We start from the raw sequence: 26847 nt of genomic DNA, 5'->3' as shown, positions 1-26847 counted from the left end.
TTAGAGACAGGATCTAAAAACGTCTGTAAGCTGTGTGTGGTGCCATGCATCTGTAGTCCCAGCCACTTGAGGCTGAGGTGGGAGGAATGCTTGAGCCCACAAGTTTGAGATCAGCCTGGGCAACATAGTGAGGCTCTGTCTGAAACAAACAAACAAACACAAGCTTAAAAGCTCACATGACAAAAAGAACTCACCTAACCTAAAGCATCAAGATTTCCCTTGGGTCCAGGCAGGATGAGGCCATAGCCTATTTGGATAACGCATGTGTCAGAGACTATATCCCCAACCAGAGTGTGCTTGTCAAGGCCCTTATTTTCAAACATGAATTTTCTTCGTTACTCTTCTTTGAACCTCTTTTCACATACCCAACTTACTTGTCTCTGCAGTGTACGCCACCATTCCCAGCAGGTCCGTGCCACCCATATGCCTTTCCTTTGCTGCGTTTTTTGTTTGGTCCTTCGTGGTTTTTCTGTTCTAGAAATGATCATGCAGAAAGTGGCTGAGAGCCCCAGCTTTGTGTACACTGGCTATTTTGAAAAGCAAAAGTGAAAATCTACCAACAACATTCTGCTGTTACATTTAACAGCTCTCTGGATGGTCACAGGTCCTATCCTTTCAAATATAATGAAAATACAGAACATTTAATAAAAAGCCACTGGCATCAAAAGTCTGGTGCCGGTGTCTCACACCTATAATTCTAGCTACTTGGGAGGCTGAGATTGGGAGATCTCAAGATTTGAAGCCAGCCTGGACAAATAGTTCCAAAGTAAGCAGAGAAGAATGGCACAAGGTGTGGCTCCAGTGGTTGAGCACCTGCTTTGCAAGTCCAAAATTCTGAGTCAAACTCCAATCCCACAAAAAAAAAAAAAAAAAAAAAAAAAGTTTATGCTGCTTTTTTTGAACTCTCCAAAATAAATATAAATTAAATTTTGTGATGAAACCAAAATAAATGATTAAATTTTATTTGACTAACATACATCCTTCCTCATCCAAGGCTTGCCTACATAGGGAAAGCTGACAGCTGCTGGATGGCCCAGGGCAGACCTCTCTTGAGAACTCCACTGTGCAGCATCTTGGTGCCTTTCCGAGGTTACAATGAACCAGCACTGCCTCTCAACTGTGTTCAAGACTTAACAGGAACTGGTCTTGTAGATGTGCTTAAACAAAGATTTAATTTGCCCAACTGGACCAATGGAACTGCTTTTTCAACTTTTCAAAGAACAGAATTCTGTAATTCACACATGTATCTTTGTGCAATCAATTAATGTCACAGGATAAATCTTGAAAAATTGCTACATCAAAAGTTTCTCCATGAAAAATGTTGCATATATTGCCAAATTTTATTCCAGAAGGCATCCAAGACAACCTCCCACCTCGTCAAATGGGTGTTTCAGTAAGGCACAAGTATGTAAAGTGTAAAATTTGACAAGTTTGAACATGTGAAACCATCAGCAAACATAAGGTGCCAAGCAGATCCACCCGTCCCCATGCTCCCTCAGGCAGCTCCCTCCTGCTGTCCTGTACCTGGTTTATTGTCCTAGCACTTCATACAAATGTGGCCATGAGGTATGCACTCTTTTTTGGACTGACTTCTTCTATAAAGTTTGTTTTGAGATCCATTTACTGTCACTGTATTATTCTTTTCTATGGTGAGTATTATGCCTTGGTTAAAGCACACCACATTTCTTCATCCATTCGCCTGTTGATGGACATTGAGTTGTTCCTAGTTTGGGACGGTTATCGTCGAAAACTCCTGGAAAGTTCATGGATGCTTTGAACAAGCACAGGTTTTCATTTCTCCAGGGCACCCACCTGGCAGACAAAGGGCTGGACCATATGGTCAGAGCAGGTTCAGTTTAAGAATCTGTTTTTCACAGTGGTTGTTCATTTGCTGTTCCCACCTCAGAGAGCGAGGTCAAGTTCCTCTACATGCTCACTTAACCTGGCATGGGCAGTGATAGTGGTAGCTCACCATAGCTTTAATCATCTCCCAAAGATGGTAACAGTGTTGAACATCTTCCCACAGTTTACACCACCTGTATCTACTCAGTGAAGTGTTCACATCCTTTGTGCGTTTCTTAAATGGAGTTGTCTTCTTACTGAGCTTGCAGAATTCTTTAATGAATACTCTGGACACATGTCCTTTATCAGACAGGTTATTCCCAAGTATTTGGACTGAACCCAGGGCCTTGCCTTGCTGGGCAAGCCCTCTACCACTTGAGCTGTGCATCTAGTCCTTCTGTTCTTGTTTTGTTTTTTGAGATAGGGTCTCAATAACTTTGCCCAGGCTGGCCTCAAACTCACAATCCACCTTTGCCTCCTTTGTCACTGGGATTATGGGCATACACCATCATGTCCAGCTCCACAGTACCTTTTGAACAGCAAAATACTTAATTTCACTGAAGTCCAATTTACATTTTTTGTGTCACTTTTAAAATGATCTGCCCAACCACAGGACGCACAAATATTCTCCTATGCTGTTTCAACAAGTTTTCTAACTTTAGGCTTTACATTTAGGGCTGGGGACTTTTTTGAATTAGTGTTTATACATGCTGTCAGGTATGGATCCAGGTTCATACTTCTGTACATGCTCTGAATTTGTAGGCTGAAAACACTGAGACTGCCCAGTGACACAGTCTCTCTCGACTTACATCAGTCTTCTGGCACTCTGTCTTATCAGGGCTTCTTAGTTGCCAGTGGAGTCTTACATCTCTTGTCAGATTTATCCCTACTTTTTAAAACACTGAAATGCTATTTAAATGGCATTTTAAAATTTCAATTTAACAACAGTATACAAAATGTACTTTTGTATGTTGATGTTTTTGTTTTCTTGTTAAATCATTTCCTTTCACAAGCTTCACTGTAGATTCCAGATTTCCTACATGAGTTGGAAAACAGGGTCTTACTCTATTGCCTTGGCTGGTCTTGACTCAGGCTGGTTTTAATTTCCTAGACTTTGGTGATTTTCCTGCCTCAGTCTTCCAAGTTATCTGGGACTATGGATGTGAATCACCACACCCAGCTTAACTCTTTTTCTAGTTAAGAAAAAGTTCTGATCAGGAATGGATGTTGGATTTTGTTAGGTTCCTTTCTGTGTCTACTGAGATGACTTGTATGACTTTTCCTTTTTGGTGTGTCAGTGTGGTGAATTACACTGATTTTATTTTGGGGATGTTAAATCAGCTTCTCATGCCTACGATGAACTCTTTGTCTCATATACTGTCTGTTGAGATTTAGTTTCATGATTTATGCATCGACATTCACGAGTGACGTTGGAATGTAGTTTTCTTATTCTACTTTTGTGGTTTTTGCTTTGGTATCAGTGTAAGGCTGGCTTTATAAAATGAGTTTGGAATTAAACTTCTTCAAGTAGAAGAGTCTGTGTAGAATTGGTGTTATTTCTTCTTGAAATGTTTGACAGAATTGACCAGCAAAGCTACCCAGGCACAGAGCTCCTATGGGGGAAGGTGGAGAATATTTCCAAGTTCAATTTCTTAAACAGATCTAGAACTATTCAGTCATGAGTATCTTGCTGAGTGGGTTTTAGCAATATGTCTTTCAACGAATGTGTTTTATGTAAGTTTTTGAGTTTATCAGGACAAAGTTGTTTATTACCATATTAGTTAGCACTCTCCAGGAAACAGAACCAATAGTGTGTGTCTAGAAAGAACGAGAGAGGGAGCGATAACTATCCCTGAAACTGTGGGTAGTACCGAACCCTGGTATGTGCTGTGCTTTTTCTCCTGAACACACATACACAAACGTAATGCCTTTTTCCATTTTAAGCACCTATCACACACTATGGTTATAACTTCTGCAGTGTGAGGTGTGATGGAAAAACCAGCAATTTTTTTCTATTTTGAGAACTGTGGTTTTTCACTTAATGACTTCTCGCTGGCACACCCCAATAGCCAACACCATTACTCTTGTGCTTTGGGGTAACTGTTAAGTAAAATATGGGTTACTTGAACACAAGCACTGTGCTACTATGATGGTAGATCTGATAAGATCTGAGATGGCTACAAAGTGATTAATGAGCAGTAACAGGCGGGAGGTGTAGACAGCAAGAGTATGCTGGACAAAGGAATGAGTCATGTCCTGGGAGGGACGAAGAGGGCCTGTGTCAGATTTCATTACACTATTCAGAATAGCACACAACTTAAAACTTGTATGTTCTTTATTTTTGGCATTTTTCATTTAGTATTTTTGGACCATGGATGACTGCAAGTAACTGAAGATGTGGAAAGCGAAAAAATGGACAAGGGGGGACCACTATATAAGGAACTGTTTCATGCAATTACAAAGGCTGAGAAATCCGAAGATTGCAGTCAACAAGCTGGAGACCAGTCTGAGGCTGAAGATGAGGACCAGATGCATCGCCAAAGGTGTGAGTGAGTTCCCACCTGGAGAACCCAGATGAGCCATGTTCCAGTTCAAGTCCAAAGGCAGGTAAACACTGGCATCCCAGCTGAAGACAGTCAGCAGGAGGAGTCCTCTCTACTGTAGGCATAGTCAGTCCATTTCTCCTATGCAGGCCTCACCTGACTGGACGCCCTACCACATTAGGGAGGCAATCTGCTTTTAACAGACTACCACTTCAAATGTAATCCCATCCAAAGAGCAGTCACAGATACAACCAGAATAAAGCTCAAACAAGTATCTGAGCACCCAGTCAAGGTGACACATAAAGTCAATCATCACAACAAAGTACCTGTGGACTCCAGTGATGTCACATTTCTCATTCTTGGTATTAGCAATTTGTATCTTTACTCTTCTCCCCCTCATCAGTCTGGCTTGAGGTTCAGCAATTTGATACACCTTCTCAAAAGACTAGCTTTTTAAAAGAAAATTTTTTGAGCTAGGTCTTGTTATGTAGCCAAGGAAGTTGGCCTTGGCTTTAGCCACTACACCTGGCTAAGTCCAGCTTTTAGACTCACTGATTTCTTTTTTTGTTTCCATCTCAGTTACTTCAAGCCTGATATATTTCTTCATCTGTGTTTTGTGTGTTCTTATCTTTCTATAGCCCTCTAGTTTCTTTTTGAAGGAGGAAACAGAAGTCACTCATTGAAGTCTTTGTATTTTTTAAATTTGGACAGTGAGTGCTATACATTTCCATAAAGAGAGCTTTGACATTGTCTCAGTGTCTCCTGCTACACTGCATTTCAACTCTGGTCACAATACTTTCTAATCATGCTTTTGATATATCTTCTTTGATGCAGTGTTTACTTATCAGTGTGCTTTTGGTTTCCAGGTATCTGGGGATTTGGCAGGTCTCTATGCTGCTCACTGCTGAAGGTCACACTGTCCTGTTGTTCGTTCATATCTTCCACCTCTGTGATGGTTCTGCTTCCTTTCCCCAGCACTGCTGAGAGGCGGACACTGGTGGCTTTGTAATCATGGGTTTGTCTATTCAGTTTTGTAGTTACACAAGTTTTATATTTTGGAGCTATTCTCTGGTACCCAAGCACTTAGCATTGTTATGTATTCTTGATGAATTATCTTCTCTATTATGACATCATCATCTTTATCCTGATAATCTTCACTCTAAAATCTTCTTTCTGTGGCATGAATAGAGTCACTCCATCATTCTTTTAATTATCACATCTTTTTTTAAAATAACTTTTCTCATCACTTTACTTTTAGCTTGTGTCTTTTTACTTAAAATGTGTTTTTGGTACAGTGTATATAGTCAGATCTCTGTGTCCATAGGTTTCATAGCTACAAATTCAAGCAACTTTAGATCAACGACAGTTGAAAAATCTTTGTCTGTACTTAACATATACAAGCTTTTTGAGTCATCATTTCCTGGATACAGTGTGACAACTATTTACATTGTATTACATATTATAGGCTATCTAGGAATGATTTAAAGTATAGAGGAGGAAGCAGGGCATGGTGGCTCATGCCTGTAATCCCAGCTACACAGGAGGCCTAAGTAGGAAGGCTGTAGTCCAGACCTGCTGGGGGAAAAAGGTAAAACCCTATCTGAAAAATAATAAAAGCAAGAAGAGCTGAAGGCGCAACTTAAGTGTAGAGTGTCTGCCCTGAGTACCCTGGTACCACAAAAAGAAAAAAAAAGGAGGCTGTGTGTATGCTAGAGGCAAATACTATGCTATTTTATATATGGGTTAGAGAATTTGCATTCTGGTACCCTGGATAGGGGTAGGGCCCTGGAACTAATCCCCTGTGGACACCAAGGGATGACTGTAATTAGGTTTTTCTTTTTAGTCCAATCTGGCAATCTCTACCTTTTACTTCAATGTTTAGAACATTTACATTTAATGTGATCAATAAGGTTAGATTTAAATCTATCTTCTCATTTGTTTCTGAGTTTCATCCGTCCTAGGTACAAGACTATAACCACTATTTCAATTCCCCTCTCTCTATAAGCGAGTGCAGAGGTGGACAGCACATCAGCAAGATTACAGGCATGTGAATACGTGTCCCTACTTATCAATTATTTTTATGATTCCTTCTTAATTCTTCTATTGATCTGTTGGCTATAGTTCTTTGCACTGTTACTTTAGTAGTGGCACTCAGCTGTACAGTATACATATGTAGTACAGTGTGTGTGTATATATACATATGTATACATGCACATATATACGCACATGCACTTCATATATATGATGCATGTATGTACATATATAGTATAGTATTCATCTTTAACTGACTAAAGAGTATGTCAAGTCATATTATAACCACTTCTCAATCCTCTAAGAACCTTGTGATATTATTCTTTTCTCCTATCCTTTGTGCCAGTGATTTACAATGATTTACAAATGTCACAAACTCCACAATACATTACTATTATTTCAGCTTCAAAAAGTCAATCATCTTTTAAAAAGAATTTTTAGAAATAAGAAAAACTGCTGAGTGTGGTGGTTCATACCTGTAATCTGTTCTTAAGTGGCTAAATAGGAGGATATTAAGTTGGAGGCTGGCCTGGGCTACACAGTGAGACTGTATTAAAAAAAAGAGCTGAAAATAACAAAAAAGAAGAAGAAAAGTTCTTCTGTTTACATTATGCATGAACATATCTTCCTGGCCTTTGCACAGATCCTCATTTTCATGTAGTACCATTTCCTTACACCTGACAGGCTTCATTATTTCAAGCAGTGCAGATGTGCTGGTCACTAATTCTTTTGTATGTCCAAAGAAGTTTTTATTTCACCTTTATTTCTGACTGTATTTACTAGGCACAGAATTCTGGGTTGGCATTTTCCTTTTTTCTTTCAGCACTCTAGAGGCAGCATTTAATGTCTTCTGGTTTACAATGTTTGACAAGAAGCCTGCTGTTCTTTTTCAGTGGTACTCGAGTCTGAACTCAGGGCTTCAAACTTGTGAGGCAGGCACTTTTCCACCCTAGTCTTCAGCATTGTTCCTCAGATTGATGGTCATCTGCCTTGGCATAACTGTCTTCCTGCTTCCTGTTCTTGGGGTTTGTTGGACTTCTTAGTATACACTTCAGATTTGAAGCCTTCCAGCTTTCTTCCCTCCCCTTCTTTGTAGTGGGGAGTGAACCCAAGGTCTAGTACATGCTAGGCAAGTGCTCTACCATTGAGCTACTTACCGAGCCCTTGGTTTTTTGAGACAGGGTCTCACTTTCTAGTACATACTGGCCTTAAGCTCCTGATCCTGCTGCCTCAGCCTCTCGAGTGTTGTCATGTAACACCACGTCTGGCCCAGTCACTGTTTTTTCAAATGTTCCTCCTGCTCTCCCTTTTCTGGGACTCTAATAACATGTATGTCAGGCCACCTGAAGTAGTACCACAACATACTGATGCTCGTCATCTAAGAATTTATGTTTTAGAGCAATTTTTTCTTGTTTTTTATTCATCTTTTCTCTGTTTAGTTTTCAATAGTTTTTTTTTTTTAATTGATAAAGCTTCAAGTTCACTAGCCTTTTCTTCTGGATTGCCTAGTCTCTGTTCCTTCTGCCCAATATATTGTTCATTTAGGCAATGAATGTTTCATCTATAGGTGGTAAATGTGTATCTTTTATTTTTCTTTCATGGCTCATTGAAGTTATAATTGTTTCAATGTTCTTGTCTGCTAACTCTATCATGTAACTGGGGGGGTACTGGTTATAGCTGATTACATTTTCTCCTTATGGTCTCTATTTATTTACTTATTACTTATTTACTTACTTTATTTATTTATTTGTACATGCTGGGGATGGAACCAGGGCCTTGCACATGCTAGGCAAGTGCTGAGCTATATCCTCAGCCCAGTTTCTTTTTTTTAATCAGATATCGATCACTGTGAATTTTATGCCTTCTTGAGTGCTGGATCACGTTTGCATTCTAATAAATATTCTTGAACTCTGCTCTCAGATGCAGATCAACAGCAGCCTTGAGTCTAGGGATGGACTTTCCCTACTTGAGACAATACTCCAAGAACTCCCCAAGGACTGACAAGTTATGAATCATGAGGCTCTCCTTCTCTGACTATAGCACTGTGTCAACTTTTAGAAGTGTCATCTCCCAGCCTGGGTTTTTTTTTCTTCCAAACTGACACTGATGGATATGGTAAAAACTCAAGGGAACATTTGTAGATCCCCAAACTACTCCCTTTGTCCTGCCCCTTCCTAGGCACTATCAACTTTATCCACCTGCACTCCTGAGACCTCCATTTTGTCTCCTCAGCTCAGACAGACTCTGGGTTCCCTCTTTCTGCACTTTGGCCTGGACATCTTCTGAAGTCTGTGGGGGTGGACACAAGGCTTACCTTACTTGTTTCCTTCCTCTTTCTCAGGAAATCACTCACTGTCCTGAGACAGCTTATGGCTAATGTCTCAAACTGTTGTTCATACATCTTGCCTGGTTTTAATTATTTCCATATAATTCTTTCTTGGTTGATGTATGGAATGCCCTTGAGTTTATCTGCAACCTAGCTGATCTATAGGAAGACAATATTCTACATTTATGAATATTTAAGATCCAGCCAGTCAGGAGTGTATCTGCCTGAACAGCAACAGTTCCTCCACCTCGCCCCACCACCCACACCACAGACTCTCCCTGAGAATCAGGCCACAGAATGAACCACGAATGAGTCCAGGAAGGACAGAAAAGAGCTTTGCAGATGGCACTGCATCTGTGCCCAGTAAAGACCTCTTTCTATTTTCAGAACAAAAGAGAGGTCAAATATAAAACATGTAGATAGATTTTAAATAGATAACTTTTTTTGTTTCATTTATAGTATTTTCTATGATTATGTAGGCATTCGAACACTATCGGTTTTGAATTTTTAGACAGGGACTATGAACTGGTAAAAGGGTTTCTAGATCTTAGATATAATTTAAACATTTATATTATTATAAATTTAAGCTATACCCGTGAGACCATGTTCCAACAACACAGAATTATAGGTCATTAACTCTATCATGACATGGGTTGTTTTTCTCATTACTAGAAATACAAGAATAAATAAAACTTCTATTTTATTCCCAAAAATATACTGAGAGCCTAGCATACTACCTGGCACATTATAGACTCTATATTACCACTGAGAGGCAACTGGATTGTACCAGTAAAAATGGTCTCTGCAGCAGAAACCAAGGTTGCAAACAGGGACACAAGTTTGCTGGGCATGTGTCTTTCCAGACATGCTGTGTACGTATGCAATCACATAAATGTATCAGAGTATATATATGAAAAGCATACAATTTAAAAATAAAACAGTAAGATTACACAAACACCTGCATCTCACTTCCCCCCATTAAATACACTGTAGCATCTTTGATTTACATTTAATTGCACACAAATCTGTAAGTCTACTTCATAAATATTTTAGTTTTAACTATGACTGGGGTTATTTGTGAACTGCACTCCTCTAATACTCCAATCAAGTAAGAGCTAGCTTATTTGAAAGTGAATTCATATTATCTACTTAAATACATCAAAGCACTACCTTGGTGGTGGACTGTCCATCATTTTTGGTGTCTTGTGCATGGCTCCAATTTCCTGTCACTTGGGGAGACTGTAAAATGATTTCTTCTGGAAACAACACTTTAAAACAAGAAGTGGTAAGAGGATACATGTTACTGAAAAGCTTAAAAATACGAATGGAGGCAACCTAAATGCTTATGGCTGATCCTAAAGTAGTTCATATTCTACTCTTCTCCCTTTGGACCCCTTTTTTCCCTAAAGTTAGCATTTATCAGTACTGCATATTGTTTGCAATGAGTCATTTTCTTGTCTGTGTCAGTGCAAACAATGAATTACACTACAAAGTGCAAAGCAGAGCACAGTGAATTTATTTTTAAATATTTAAGCATGTTCTTTTTATGTAGTTAAAATAGTAAAAAGCATAAACTTTCCAAGAGAAAAATAAAAACGTGGCTATCACATATTTTTACTTTTGACATATGATTGAAAAGACTGTTTTACACAAAATTTTCTAGGAAACCTGTAACTATTCTGGGAAGATATAACACTACCACTCTATGAAATAATACCTTTTACACCTAAGTGGATGACTTGTTCAAGTGCAAAATGACACCGTCTGCTTGTGGTCCTGCCAGAAAGAAAAACATAAGTAACTACTAAGGCAAGCGAGGGTCACAGAATTTGTTTACATAATTGTTAGGGTGTGTCTCCTTTTTTTGTAGTGCTGGTGACTGAACCTAGGACATGCTGAAATTAAATTGCACTGTGGTAGTTTTGGGAAGAGCCTTTAAGAGGTGAGGAGGTCAAGAGGACAATACTCTCATTGTAAGAGTGGCTTTGTTATAAAAGTGACTTTGAGTTTAGCTTTCTGAGCTTTAACATGATTAATGCAAAAACATCAAGATACTAAATGATAAAATATTAGAGGTATTTCTCTTAAAATATGAAACAAGACATTAACACAAGAGATAGAAAACTATGATTAAAAAAAAAACAAACTAAAACATACAGGGTATGGATACCTAACAGGACAATAAACAAGAAATCCAAAGGAAAACAAGGAAGATCACAAATGAGAACTGTGCTAGGTACAAACTATTGTTCAAGAGGAAGATGCACTATCACAAAAATACCAATTATCCCTATATTTTAACATCTTTGTAAAAAGATAAAACAATCTTTATTGCTTCACTGTTTGTAACAGCAAAATACTGGAAGCCTGAATACCCAGCAACAGGAGACAAGTAAAGTAACTTTAGGCTACTTTCATCAGCAGGGTAACACTCATGCAATGCCAAACACCTGAATAAAGGACTCAAAATCATGGCCTCAACTACCACCCTAAGAAACTACAGAAAGAAAAGAAGGAACCCAAAGTCAGCAGGAGAAAGGAACTGATAAAGGTAAGAGCAAAAATCAGTGAAATAAATAACAGAAAATTAGCTAGTCCACTTGTAGCCAGTGAACTCTTTATAAGGTTGTTAAAATGGCAGGCTTCTTTCTACACAGACGCATGAGAGAAAAAAAGAAAATACAAACCACCGACATGAAAAAGTAGAAAGGTAAAATCACCACAGATCACACAGATATTAAAAGGACAGTAAGGAAGTACTATGAATAACTTCATGCAAATAAATCAGACAATATGGATGAAATATACAAACTCCTTAAAAGACACATACTAGGCTGGCAGAGTGGCTCAAGCCACTAAGAGTGTCTGCCTAGCAAGTGTTGAGGCCCTGAGTTCAAACCCCAGTGCTGTCAAAAAAAAAAAAAAAAAAAAAAAGACACATATTACTGAAGTTCACTCAACCAGATTGATAACTCAAATAGTAGTTAATCAATTTTTGTAGTACTGGGGTTTAAACTCGGGGTCTCATGCTAGCACGTTAGGAAGGCACTCTAACACTTGAGCCACTCCACCAGCCCTTTTTGGTGTTGGGTATTTTCAAGATAGTCTTGCAAACTATTTGCCCAGGCTGGCTTCAAACCATGATCCTCCTGATCACTGCCTGCCTACAGGTGTGAGCCACAAGAACCCGGCTTTCTTTTTATCTATTAAAGTAATGGATACATAGTTTAAAAGTTTCCCACAAAGGAAACTCCAGACTCCAGGCCTTGGGGTGAATTCTATGAAATGTCTAAGGAGGAAGCAGTACTCACACTACACAAATTCTTCCAGAATATGTAGGAGAAAGGGATGCCATAAACCCATATATACCATGAACACAGATGCAAAAATGAGTAAAATTTTAGTGAGTCAGATCTAGCAATGCAGGAAGAACTGCATCATGTCCAAGAGCAGTTCACCCAGGAATGTGAAGTTCACTCTACATTAGAAAGCCCAATTAATGTAACTGGCTATCTCAGAAGGCTAAAAAAGAAAAACCACAGATGTGGAGAAAGCATTTGACAAAAGCCATATCCATTCTTGATTAAAAATCTGGAATCTATCTAGATAATTAGTACCCTGTCTCCTCACCCTGCAATACTGACTGAGGCTGGGAGCAAGGGAAGCACGTCCCTTCTCACCACTTCACACTGTTCCCAAGGTTCTTGCCCATGCAGGAAGGCAAGGAGAAACGCACAAGATGCACCCCAATATGAAAAGCAGAAGAAAAACTGCCTTTATTTAATATGTGATTATACTGTATAAAGTACTACCGATTACTTTTATAAATACTGAAAAACAATTGGAAATTTAAGTTGAAATTAAATGTTTACAATAGTATTAAAATTTTTTTAATGGATAAATCTGACAAAAGATATGCAAACCTATACACTGGAAAGTACAAAACATTGCTGAAAGAAATGGGAAGAAGATAAATGAATAGGTACACAATTTTAAGGACTAGAAGACTCAGTATTGTTATGTTATCCATTCTCTCTCAAGCTCACCTACAGACTCAATGTAATTCCCATCAAAATGCCAAAGGGTTTTTGTAGAAATTGACAGTATGTGCTAAAATCCACATGGAAATACCGAAGAAGACAGCGCCAAAAAAGGGCAAAGGTGGAGCTTTACATGACCTGATTTTAAGACTTACCATAGAGGTACACACTACAGTCTCAATGCTTGTGTCCCCCAACATGATGGTAGTGGAAGGTAGGGACTCTGTCAGGCATAAGGCTATGAGGGCTCAGCATGAATGAACAGGACCAATGTCTTTATAAAGGGACCCCAGGACTCCCTCATCTCTTCTGCCACCTGAGGACAGAGCATGAAGGCACCATCTATGAGCCAGGAAACAAGATCTCACTAGACACCAAATCTCCTGGCATCTTCATCTCAGACTTCCAACCCCCAGAACTGTGAGAAATATATTCTGCTTTTTATAAGCCGCCCAGGCTATGGTGCTCTGTCATAGAAATAGTAGTCTGAATGGACTACCATAATATAGCAAGAAAGGCCACGTGGCACTGGTGCCAAGACAGACAATGTATCAATGAAACAGAACAGACCGCTTAGGGAAGATTTACAGATATATGGTTAATTGGTTTTCTACAAAGGTACAAAGGACATTCATTGGTGAAAGGGCAGTTTTTCCACAAATGGTGCTTGGACAAAGCGGACATACATACTAAAGCTCCCTAATTTCTACTCATACCCCACGTTTGCAAAAATTAACTTGAGCTAGAGCATAACCTTAAACATAAAACCTAAAGCTGAAACATTTCTAGAAGGAAACACAGGAGAAAATCTTTTTGATCTTAAGTTAGGCAAAGATTTCTTAGATGTATCACCAAAAACATGATCCATAAATGAAAAAAATGGTAAAACTGAACTCACTCAAAATAAGTAATTTTTGTTTTCCAAAGGGCACTATAAAAATAATGAAAAGGCTGATGGAGTGGTTCAAGTGGTAGAGAACCTGCCTAGCAACCGTGAGGCTGAGTTCAAACCCCACTGCTACACACACACACACACAGAGTAATAACAGTGAAAAATGCATGTCACAATTAGAAAACATTTACAAAACATATTTCGGGTAAGAGTATATATATAAACATCTCTGACAGCTCAATCGTAAGAAGAAAATTTTTTAAAAAGGGCAATATCTGGAGAAGACATTCAACAAAGAAAGATGATATGTAAGTGGCAAATGAGCACATGAAACACCATTAGTCAATGGAGAAACAAACTAAATTTACAACGAGCCTTCATAAGCCACCTATACAATGGCTTCATGTTCCAGAGCAAAAACAAGTCAATAAAAATTTAGGTTTACAAATCAGCTGCAAATCTTTTATCCCACCATCTCAATGGAGGATGTGCACCCTTCAAGGAAGATCACTGCTCTGACCTGTGGTCTGGAACTCATTTCCTCACACATCCCCTCAGCCTAGCATCCCTGCTTCTCCCCATTCACCAAACACCTCAGTGCTCTCATGTCCCTCATCTGAAACAATAAACAAAAAATGTCCTCTCTCTGGGACTCATGTATCACTCTCTCTCTCTGCCCTTCCTGCCTTAAAGAACCAACTCCATTCTCTGTTTCATCAGTCCACTTCCCTCAATACATTCCAACATAAGTACAATACAAACACTGAACAACTTCTCAAACAAGACACAAGAAGCACTTCTATAACAACAACAACAAAAAAGATGGACAAATTTGATAAAGTTAGCACCTTCTGTTAACAAAAAGTATTTAAAGGAAAGCTAAAAGACAAGTAACACTGGGCTAGTGATGTGGATTCAGTGATAGCATGCTTGCCTAATATGTGTGAAGCCCTGGATTTCATTCTCAGCACTGAAAAACAAAAAAAGGAAGTAGAGAAGAGGGGAGAGGAGGGATGGAGGAAGAGAAGACAAGTAACAAACTTGGAGAAGATATTACAAAAAATAAGAAAAAACTTCTACAAATAAGAATCAGATAAATCATTCAATTAAAAAAAGATACAAGCAAGCATCTCATAGATGAAAATTTTATAGCTAAAAAACATGGGGATTCTCTTTTTTTTTTTTCTGGCAGTACTGAGATTTGAACTTTTGAACTCAGGGGCTCAGGCTTGCTAGGTAGGTGCCAGGGTGGCACAACTTAAGAAGTCTAATGAAATTAAGTTTCAGGGAGGATATGGATCAATAGGTTACTATACACATTGGCACAGAAGTCAATGCCACACCCAGATGTAGTGTGGAAAACATGATCAAATCCCAAAGCCTACAATTCACTCCTAAGTGCACTGTGTCTCCTTCATTACAGCCACAACAATCACAATAGTGAGAATGTCATCAACAGAGCTGGCAGAGTAACTCTTCTGTCATCAACAGAAGAGCAGATCCAGGGTAGATTGTCACACACATAAAGCAGTAGTTGCAGTTTCTCCTTTTATAAACTGCAAAAGATTTTTGCATATACAAACAAACGATTTCTTTAGAAAATAAGGAGTACTCCCGTAACCCCAGCTACTTCGGAGGCTGAGGCAGGAGAACTGAGTTGAAGGCCACTGTGGGCTACATAGTGCAACCCCCGATCTGAAAAAAAAGTTAGAAAAGGATAAACAGAACTCTAGTTAATGGTTGGGGGATTCAATGGAGAAAGGGACAAGTGGGTGACAGCTTATACAGCACGTGTATGATAAATAAATGATGGTAAGAGTGGGCATGGGCCAAGGATTTGTCATATAAAATCCAAAAAAGAATGTATACACAAATGCGCGAATATCTTTATTTGTTAATAAAGCTGTACTTGTACTTGCACACGTGGTGCCTGCACCACCCACAAAGCACAGGTATGGCCAACATGATACCCCTGCATCACCATGGATACTTCAACAGGCTCACACAAGAGCAGACCATCCAACAAACTCACTAAAGCCTTACCTATTGTATGTAAACTCCACATCCATAGGTTCAAAGTTGTATGTTTGTTCAAATTTTGGATTAAGTTTAAGAGTTACATCTTCTTCATGAATCTGAAAAACAAACAAGTAATTCAAATTCCATACATTGAGACTTGACTTCTTGGACCAGTCTCATTTATATCTTAATAACATATCATGAAAAATTCATTTTATAGATCTGAACTAAAATGGTATCTTAAATTCCTGCAAAACTAATTAAAAGGATTAAATCATTATGTCATTAAGTTATACAAACAGGAGGCACTGGCAGTCACTGCGCTCAAGCCAACATTATTTAGTGAACTTCTCCCTGAGCCAAAGGCTCTGAGAACACAGGGTATAAGATGGGCTGCTGACTCAAAGGAGACCAACCACTTTAATTCAGCAGTTCCTGCTGAATTAAAGCCTCCACAGAAAGGTCATTACAAAATTTCCCTGCCTCCTACTATGGGGAACTAGATAAAGGTAGATCCTGCATAAAACAATTCCTCATAGTTTCTCCCGGACAAACAGGAAACAAAGAGAACTCCTCAGGAAATATGGGATAACTGCTCATTCTAGATGTGACTTCTCCACCAGCCACACCATCTGGGGCCTCATGAGAGCCTTCTGTACCAGTGTCACACACCATACTCTGTTCAAAAATATATGTAAAGCCATGCTGAAAAGACACAAGCCAAGAGCTGACTTTATGGAACACCAGGCATCCTACAGAATGACCATGGTGTCTCAGCACCATGGCAGGCCAGCTGCTTGTCACATCAGCTCTTAATGAGTTCCTGGGTAGTGCCACTGCTCCATGCACTGTGGCTCAGGAACCAAGGTGGGGAGGTACTGGCAGTTCTTCTTGCTGAGATTTCTGGTCCTGCTTCTTTGGAGGCAGTGGTATCCAGGTTTCTCTCTTGACACAGTAATAAGTCTGTCTGGAAACTAAGATTATCACCTGGCTGTCCTCATGCTACTTGGTCACCAGCCAACGTGGGCTATGGAGTTGGTAAGGTGAACAGACCCTCTGATTCCGGCCAAATAGGCACAGCTCTGCAATGGGGAAGAGCACCCCATCTACCTTGGTGTCACTCACTGATGAGAGCTCATGGGGATTGCTAGCATGGGCACACAGGGGTTGGTCCCCTAGGAGTGTGGGCAGCTCCTTCCCCAACTAACGGAAGATCCTGCCCAGGCAGAAGGGGAGGGGAGCTGTAAATTCTAGCACTGGTCTCATTATCAACTGGATCAACAAGGTGGTAATCTTTGTCCTTTTCTTTCCTACTTATGTTTGTACATACTGTTCCTTTCCCTCCTGTTCTCAATGTTGTGTTTGCTCGCAGTAGTCAACTTTTATTTAGCCTGACCACAGGCAATCAACAGAGCCATGTGGAAAGCCTGGGAAGAGATGTCCCCAAGATGCAGGATGTGCAAGCAGATAGAGATGGGACTTTGGATATAACTTGAGGGTGGGATGAGGACAATGTTTTAACCAGGAACAAGTTTACAAGTTTTTAAGTGTAAAAAGACAGATGTATACTGATGCTCTCATACAAGGATGACTTTTCTGGCTCCCAGAGTCCAAACCCTCTTTTAAGTGGGGACATAAGCCATGACAGGAAAGGTGATCTCTTGCTCAGCAGAGTGGAAGCCTCTCCAAGAGAAATATACTTGAGAGTGGACAGCTCCTCAGCTGCCCCTTGTCACTCAAGCTCCTGATCAAGTTTCAGGTGAAATTCTAACTTAAAGGAGACATGTTGTGACTGAAGCATGGCTAATTAAAGGGGTGCAGGAGTGTCCAATGTCCCTTGTTCAGGGGCCATAGTAGTCAGGCATTGCAGAATGTTGGAATCCATTTGCCCTGGGCACACAGGTGGAGGATCCTGAGGGCGGTCACGGCATCAGCATCTAATACCAAGGCCCTGACAAGGTTGGTTGTGCTGCCTTTGCCCTCACAAGACCAGGCCTAACAAGACTTTTGTTAATGACCACATTCTCCATGCCTGGCTTGCCCACCTTGGTGACAGTTTTGGGAGCCACTCACAGTCTCAAAATAATGCCCTTTGCCTCTATCAGTTGGTTCAAGCTTCTGACAGCTACAGGCAGCACCTGGCCTAGATGAGGAAGTCTGGACTCATGAACTGGAAGGCACCAGCTGTGTCCTACTTGAATCCTTCATGCCTTCTGAAGTGATGCTCCATGCCCTTTCAGGACACCAAAAATTCTTTTTGTCTTTTAAGGCTATGTCAGTGGCCCCTCCTCTCCCCAAGCAGACTGACAAATCTCTCCTGCAATCTGTACTTGTAGCAGTCTTCTCACCTCAGTGGAATCGATCCACCCTGTCTAGCACTACCCTATGTGTCCCCACTGAGCTGGAAGGACTGAAGATGAGGCACAGCATGCAGCTCAGTCCACACATGCTGTACCAAGTCACCATGAGAGCCCTGGAGCCCTGTGAAGTTTGGTCTTCTGGAAAAATATTGCACTCTGGGAAAGGAATCAGTGTGAATCCTGATTTAGAGTGGAGAATGGAGTAAATGTGGTGCCAAATGTGTCTGAATCGTGATCAGACTCTTCAAGTCCTGCAATCCTTGCTTCCTTTGAGAGTGACAATTCTGGCATTTTTCCTTTTGATTTTCTGTTAGGCATTGTGTATGCTCTATCTTCTCTGACGCACAGACTAAGCATCTCCTGATCCTGCGGGCATGGCAATCTGAAGAGTTAAGTCCACAAGACCTTCTCTGTCCCCAGCCTGGGAGCCACACACTCTTAGGCATGCCCTTTCTTCTGAGGCTCCCACCCTGGGAGTTCTTCCAGAATGCACCCAGAACACCCAAGGCTGACTAAATACAAATACCAAGACTTACCACGTAACTGACATTTTGCATGACTGAAAATTACAGAATTTCTTTAGATGTAAGTTCTCTTTATGTACCACACACTATCCAAAGAGCTCCCCATTGGGACTAGGTCAGCCCACCCTTGGTCTGCAGAGGGCGTCCTCTCACCTCAATGACGTAGCCGATGTACTCAATGACATGTCCACTGTACTCTTGAGATTTCAGAATCAGTTTGTCACCTGGTTAAGAAATATGTTACCACGTGTCAAATGAACCCCAAATCATCTGCTACTACAATAGAAACTCAAGCTCTGATGAAGTGGAGTAAAACAGAACATTACTGGGATCAGCTGCTTAAAGAGTATGACAAAGGAACATGCTTAATATACACAAATCTCTGATACAGTTTCAATTTAAGCAAAATGCTACCCAAAAGGACATAAATGAAACAATGCCAGTGTGTGGGCAGTTCAAAGTGTCCTTTCCCTGTGTGTTCTCTGCTGGGCCCGGGGAAGCTGACAGCACACTCATACCTGCATAAAGGGAAGGCCTGCTCTCAGTCAGCCCTGGGACCTCCAGCACCAGCAGACCCCCGTTCCTCTTCAGGACAACCCCGCTCATGCTGTACTCCTTCAGCTCTATCTCTGCATGTATTTCCTCTAGCCACAACAGAGTGGAGAACTTCTCCTTGTAGTTTGACATGTTCAAAAGCTGAAAAGAATTAGTAAGTCACTGAAAGCAGAACAGTGTGTCCTGTGTAGGGAACAAGCAGCCCTGCAGTCAGCAAGTTCAAACTGCTTACCTCAAATACAGCTACCCCAGGTGAGGCAACTCACAGTCAGAGGGTCTGAACCTAGTGGGCACACCTCCTACACTGGGAGGTGTGATTCAAGTGGTGGAGCACCTGCTCTGCAAGCACAAAGCCCTGAGTTCAAACCCCAGCCCCATCCTCTCCCCAAAAGTCCAAAACTAACATCATACTCAGTGGTGAAAGATCTTAAAGCTTTTCCTCTAAATCAGAAGCAAGCCAGGATGCCCACTCTCACCACTTCTAATCAATATATTTCTAGAATTCTAGCTGGAGCAATTAGGTAGAAAAAATTTTAAAAAGCATCCAAATTGGAAAGGAAGAGGTAAAGTCATCTGTCTGCAGAAGGCCTGATTTTACATGTAAAAAGTCCTAAAGATTCCAAAATAGGACTGGGTGTAGGTGCCTCATTCCTAAAATCCAAGCTACTTGGAAGGAAGAGATCAAGAGGGATATGGTTTGAAGAAACCATGATCAAAACAAAAAAAGTTAGTGAGACCCCCATCTCAACAAAAAAAGCAGGCATGGTGGTATGTGCTTATAATCCCAGCTACACAGGAGACATAGATAGTAAGATCAGGTCTGAGGTCAGCCTGGAGCAAAAAGCACAAGAAAAATAACTAAAGCAAAGGAGGAGTGGGGGTGTGACACAATAGCAGAGCACCTGCCTAGTAAGTATGAGGCTATGAGTTTAAACTCCAGTACCACCGAAAGCTAAACAAAAAAGGATTCCAGAACAAACTGTTAGAATAAGGAGAATATGAAATAAAGACACAAAATAAGCATTAAAACTACCACAATGATGCTATTTATAACAGCTTCAGAAAGACAGGAATTTAACCAAAAAGTGAAAGAGTTGTATGATAAAATTCACAAAACACTGCTGAAAGAAATTAAAGAAACAAATGGCAACACACCCCATACTCATGGATTAGAAGACTCAATACTATTAAACCATCACCTGACAAAACTGACCTGCAGATCCAAAGCAATTTGCTAAAATTCCAACGACATTTTTTGCAGAAATAGAAAAATCCATCCTAAAATGCTGCACAGCCAAAAAATATTTAAAAAAAAGCAAAGTTGGAAGATTCGTACTTCATAACTTCAAAACTTACTAGAAAGCTACAGTTAAAAAGACTGCGTGTAGTGACTCATGCCTGTAATTCCAGCACTCAGGAAGGGTGAGGCAGGAGGACTAAGAGGTTGAGGCCGCCTCAGCTGTGTAATGAGACACTGCCTCAAAGGGGGGAATGAATTTGTTAGAAAAGACAAATAAATCTCTAATTAAATTATTTCATCTTCCTCCTTAAAAAAACTAGAAAAAAAATCAGGTGTGGTGGCTCACACTTGAAATCCTAGCTACTCAGGAGGTGGAGATCAGGAGAATCACAGTTGGAGGCCAGTCTAGTCCAAAGTCGGTAGACCCCGTCTCAACCAATAAAAGCTGTGTTTGGTGGCATGGCCGTTAGCCCAGCTACAGAGTAAGTGTAATTGAAGGGTCATGATCCAGGCCCACCTGGGCATGAATCTCCAAAATAACCAAAGCAAAAGGGCTGGGGACATGGCTCAAGTGGCAGAGTACCTACCTAGTAAACACAAAGCCCTGAATGCAAATCCCAGTACCACCAAAAGATGAATCTAAGCACCAGAGTGGGTACCAATGAAATGGAAAACAAGAGAGACCAAAGTCAAAAGCTAATTCTCTCAGAACACTGATAAAGATTTACAGTCCTCTACTAGCCAGTTCATGAGGAAAAAACAAAGACACAGTTACCAATATTGTGAACAAGTGTATGCACATAAACTAGCTAAGATAAAATAGACTAATTCTTTTCCTCTTTTTTTATTTGGAATTGTAATTGGATTATTTGTTTTCTTTTCTTTATTCACTTACTCGTATGTGCATACATTGTTTGGGCCATTTCTGCAGTCTGCCCCCTGCTCCCTTCCTCTCCCCCCATCCCCCTCGCTTCCAGGAAGAACCTGTTCTGCCCTTTCCTCCAATTTTGTTGAAGAGAAAACATAAGCAATAGTAAGAAAGACATAGTGTTTTTGCTAGTTGAGATAAGGATAGCTATACAGAGAGATTCCTAGCATTGCTTCCACGCACAAGTGTATTACAACCTGAACTGATTCATCTCTACCTGACCTCTTCACTACTTCCCAGTCACCTTCCCATATTGACCTCTGCCATTTTAATGTTACTGTATTAGCTCCTCTGCAGTGGGGACATCAAACACTTTCAAGTTTTGGGTTTCCTACCTATTCCCATTCCTCCCATATGTGCTTAACGTGTAACCCAAGTCCAACAACATTACTGCATTCGCCCTAGATCTGAGACAAATTCTTTTCAAGTGAAAACTTCCATAGCTTACTGAAGAACGGATGACTGAACTGCTATGTAGCTATAATAAAACTGATTTCCTCATTTATAATCTTCCCTCTGGGTGCAGCAGCTCACACACATAATCCTGGATAGTTGGGAGGCAGAGATGGGGAGGATCACAGTTCAAGGCCAGCCTGGGCAAAAGACCATAACACCCTCATATCAACAAATAAAAAACTGGGCACCCACCCTCGCTACTTAGGAAGCATAAATAGGAGGACTATGGTCCAGGCCCACCAAGGCATAAAAGTGAGACCCTATTTGAAAAATTACAAAAGCAAAAGGGTCTGGTGGCATGGCTCAAGTGGTAGAGCCCCTACCTGGCAAACACAAGGCCCTGAGTTCAAACCCCAGTACTGCACAAAATAACATCACATCACAACATAACAACACAAAACCAAATAACATAAAGTAAAATAAAATAAAATCTTCCCACAGAGAAAACTCTACACTCAGAGACTAGCCGATAGATTCCATCACAAACTTAGGAAGAAATGACAGCAGAAATTCTACACTCTCTCAGGAAATGAGTGGTTCCGTGAAGTCAGATCATGCTAGCACCAACACCAGACAAAGACACCACCAGGAAAGACGACTGCAGACTGGCACCCTCACCAAAACCCCAAGCAAAATCCTAGGAAATCAATTTTACACCCACACAGTTATGTGCATGTACATAAAGTGTGTGTAACAAGAGCAACATGGCAAAATGCTGCCTGCATGCCAGAAGTGATCACCACACCCACATGGTTTGGCAGGGTGGAGCCCCTTCCTGAGATGAAGGACTTAAGACTTCCCTTCCCTACCACACTGGGCCCTCATTTCTCTGCCCCTTCCCTTTAGGGGACTGTCAGGAATTTATTACCTAATCTACATACCTACTTGCCTCCCTCTGGCTCTACCTCTTTGTCTCTCTCTGCATGACTCTTCATCCCTGCCTGGTAAGAAGGCAGCATCTGTCCAGCATCTGTAAGTAAGAATCTTTGAACTTATTTCCTTTAGTGGTGGTTGCTAAATTTGGACTTTCCATTTGAAGAACCAGGGGCTGCTGCAGGCCATGTTTTTCTTAGGACACTGCAGAGGAAAGAATGGGTTGCCATGCTAGAACAACGGTCAGGCAGCATAAACTGGACACAGTTCACAAAAGAGCCACAGGGCACCTGCAAGTATTATAAACAAGTTTCTCATGTGAGGGACCCCTGGTCACAGCTAAGACAACTAGACACAAGGTTGTCCATGAAGTAAAAGAAATATCCCTGCCAGGCACCAGTGGCTCACACCTATAATCCCAGCTACTTGGGAGGCTAAGATCAGAAGGATCAGTGTTCAAGACCAGCTCAGGAAAATAATGCATGAAATCCCATCTCTAAAATAACCAGAGCAAAATGGACTGGAGGTATGGCTCAAGCAGTAGAGCACCTGCTTTGCAAGCATGAAGCCTTAAATTCAAACGCTAGTCCCACAGAAGGAACAAAAAAAAAAAGTATCCCATGAAAGACACTCTGTGAATGCACACATCCAGTGCCCCTTTATTTCCCACCCTAGCACTGGAACCCCAGTACATCCGGGAGCTTTCAAAGTAAAATGCACACACACACATGAATGGTAGTCCCATGACTTCTTCCTAGGGCAGAAGTGGGATCTGCTCTAGGAATTCAAGGTTAGCTAAACATTTGAAAATCAATGCAATTTACCACATTAGTGGATTAAAAAAGAAAATCACATGATCTTTTTAATAAAGGCAGAAAAAATTTCAAATTCACATAAAATTAACCACTTTCCAAAACATTCCTATCTCTCCAAGGTAAGCCTCCCTTTCATCAAGTATTTTTCTTCTATTCCCTCCTTCCCCCAGTCCTTGGCAACCACCAGTATGCCTTCTCTCTGTGGACATTTCATAGAAATGAAATCAAACAGCTCTGGATTCTTTCACTTATTACCAAGTGAGATGAAAATAAACTGGATACATCCACAGGTCCCAATACTCCAGAGCAAGGACAGCACTGGGAACAATGGACTGCTGGTATCCCACTCACACAGTAGGCAAAACAGCGCCTACTAAAGGTCAGAAGTCTCTCTGGCTTGTCAGGTGAAGCAGGACTTGTTCCCCATGGTTCCAGGGAGCATCTCACCTGCCTGTGTGGCTTCTGAAGGTGCTGTACTCCTCAGCCAGCAACTGACACCTCCTCTTCCTCGGACCCTCCTGAACCCCCTTACAAGGACCTTGTGAGGATATGGGCCCACCCAGACAACTGAGGATCATCCTTATGTCAAGGTCCTCAACCTCATCCTACTGCAAAAGTCCCTTAGCCAAGTGAGATAACATCAACAGCTTGAGGCAGTACTCAAGCTGGGCAGGACTTCTTTGGGGACTGCTATTCTGTCCCCAACACAGACAAATCTCAAACTAAAGTAACTATACTGAGTGAAATAAGTTAGACTAAAAAAGAGAGTCCATACTACTTACACAAAGCTCCAGGAAGGGAGACTAAGCTGGACAGAAAGCAAGCAGACCAGTGTCTATCTAGAACAGGGTAGGGAACAGTTTTGTTAACCACCATGAGGATGCATGCGTCTACCAAACCCAAAAGTATTGACCTTAGGCTTATGCACTATGTGAGCTTCTTCCCATCACTATGACAAATCACCTGAGAAAGACAACTTGGACAATTTATTCTGGCTTATGGTTTCCGAGGTCTCTGTCCATGGTCAGCTGGCTCCATTGCTGTGGGCCAAAGGTGAGGTAGCACATTATGGTGGAAGTGCATGATGGAGCACAGTTGCCTCCTTCAGGGTGCCCAGGAAGCAGAGAAAGAAAGGAAGGGACCCAGTCATAGCATGCCCCCGGTGACCTGTTTCTTCCAACAAGATCTCACTTTTTTTTTTTGGTAGCAGTGACCGTTGAACTCAGGACCTTGCACTTGCTAGGTGGGTACCCTATCACTTGAGTCACTCCACCAGCCCTAGACCCACTTCTTAAAGTTTCTACACCTCCCAAAATAGTGCCATCAGCTGGGGACCAAGCCTTCAACACATGAACCTGTGGGGACACTATATTCAAAGCATAACATTTTGCCCTGGCATCCAAAGGCTCATGGCCATCACATAATACGAAGCACATTTAGTCCATCTCCAAGAGTCCCCAAACTCATCCAAAAGAGGAATGAGGGTACAGGGAGGGATAAGGTCAAACATTAAATCAGGCTTCCATGGCCCCTTTCCTGGGTTGACTCTGCAGATGGTCCATGCTCCTGACATCGCCAACAACCTGGGGTCTCCACTGTATCTTCTGCTTCACTCACTGCCCACCCAGAAGCTCCCCAGAGGGAACATGGTTATGCTACACACTGTCTGGCCTCCCTGGCTTTTCTGAGCAATCCAGCAGAAGCCCCAAAACTCTTGTGTTCTGTATGCCTGCAAAATGAGCACCATGTGGATGACACCAAGGTCTGACACTGCCAGCAGGAGCAGGAGGCCTCACTTCCATCAGAAACCTCGGGAGCCAATTCTTTACTGTCTGCACTCCTATCAGCATCTGGTCTTCTGAGCCACGACCAGAATTGCCCCATTTTCAGGCTTTCTCTAGCCTGCTTCTCCAAACTCGTCCAAGTTCCTCCCACAAATCAGTTTCACAGGCTTCTGAACCACACTGTCAAGTAGTCACAGCAATGACCCCCATTTTCTGGTACCAATTATCTTGTATTAGTTAGCTTTTTCATCACTGTGACAAAATACCCAAGAAAACAACTTAAAGAAGGAAAGCTTTATTTTAGCACATGGTTTCTGTCCATGGTGTGCTTGCTCTATCGCTGTGGGCCTATAGTGTAGCAGAACATCATGGTGAAGCAAAGTTGTTGCCTAAGAAGGAGAGAGAAGGGAGGGGAAGGAAGGGAGGCAGGAACTAGGCATAGCAACATCCAGTGACCTGCTTCCTGCAACTAGGCCCCAAATCTTAAGTCTCCATCACCTCCTGAAATAGCGCCACTAACTGGGCCCCAACCCTTCAATACGTGAGCCTGTGGGGACATTTTATATTTAAACTGCAACATACACTTTAGTGTATGTTGGTCAGGGCTCCACACAGCTAACCATAGGTCAGCACCATGCATATGTCTAGCCTACCTCATCTCATAGGTGGCATGAACAAAAAAAGTCTGGAACACTAAGAGACCAGAACCTGGCCAGCAGCAATGTCCACTCCACCCCACACTGTCCATGGCATTGTGCCTCTCCTGTGCCCCTGGTTCACTCCCCTAAATGCTCTCTCTTTAATGGCCTCCATCTCTCCCTCAACTGGATCCCACTCTCAATCTGTAACAGCTCAAGGTCTGTCATGTAGAACAAATGCTTAGTGATCCCAGCCGGTCCAGACTCTATCTTTGAGCCATACAACTTACCTCACAGTCACTCATCTCCTCAGACCACAAAACCCTACAGCAAGTACCTCCTGTGACAGGGCAACATTACCAATCCAATGCCATACCAGATACCTTTGTCCTTTCTAGACTTCTCTGCAGCATCTCGACTCAGGAGGAGCTCCTTTGCCTTCCCTGCAGGTGGTGCCCAGGCCTCACCTACCTACTCCCCTTGCACCCTTTGTGAGAACGTTCCAGCAAAGGTTACCACCTGCTCAACACTACGGGACAGGGTGGGACAGGAGGGAATGGTCTAGGGTTCACTGCAGCACTTCCATCCAGAGCTCTGCTTGCTGAGCACAAAGCTAAAGGATCCTGCTTCATAGTCACCTCACAGCTTCACCATTGACTTAGGAGGGCTTCCGGTACTTTCCACTAGTTGGTATTATGCTGTCTCTTCCTGATTTTCTCAGCTCCTCTTCTCAGAGCAAGTCCTGTCTACCCTGATGTGCTAGGGTTGTCACGCCTGGAAAGCCTTCTGCTCCTCACAATGCCACCTGGCCTAGGAGGGAGGCTGGGCTGCAGCAAAGCCCTCTCCCTGAGCAGCATGACCACCACAGAATAAGTCAAGGTGCCTCTCTTTTATCCTCAAATTCCCAGCTACCTGTGGTGAAAGGGGCCAACAGGAATCATAGAAAGGTTTATCTGGTTTTTCAGAAAACGGCCCCAGTGA

The 26847-nt window shown here is 41.6% G+C and overlaps 1 protein-coding gene across 1 annotated transcript in view; it reads right to left on the bottom strand.

Annotated features, from left to right (window-relative positions):
* Mov10l1 (Mov10 like RNA helicase 1) overlaps positions 1-26847 on the bottom strand; it is a 72045-nt gene that overhangs the window by 24477 nt on the left and 20721 nt on the right. The window contains exons 11-16 of the mRNA XM_074081791.1: positions 19096-19273; positions 18731-18801; positions 15718-15809; positions 10460-10518; positions 9913-10010; positions 375-474 (exon numbers count right to left, since the gene is read on the bottom strand). Of these exons, the coding sequence (XP_073937892.1) occupies positions 375-474; positions 9913-10010; positions 10460-10518; positions 15718-15809; positions 18731-18801; positions 19096-19273 (598 nt within the window). The remainder of the gene's footprint in view (positions 1-374; positions 475-9912; positions 10011-10459; positions 10519-15717; positions 15810-18730; positions 18802-19095; positions 19274-26847) is intronic.

Source organism: Castor canadensis, chromosome 8 (genome assembly GCF_047511655.1).
Source record: "Castor canadensis chromosome 8, mCasCan1.hap1v2, whole genome shotgun sequence".
NCBI lineage: Eukaryota > Metazoa > Chordata > Mammalia > Rodentia > Castoridae > Castor > Castor canadensis.
The sequence above is the reverse complement of the archived record's forward strand: the minus strand, read 5'-3'. Positions and strand labels throughout refer to the sequence as shown.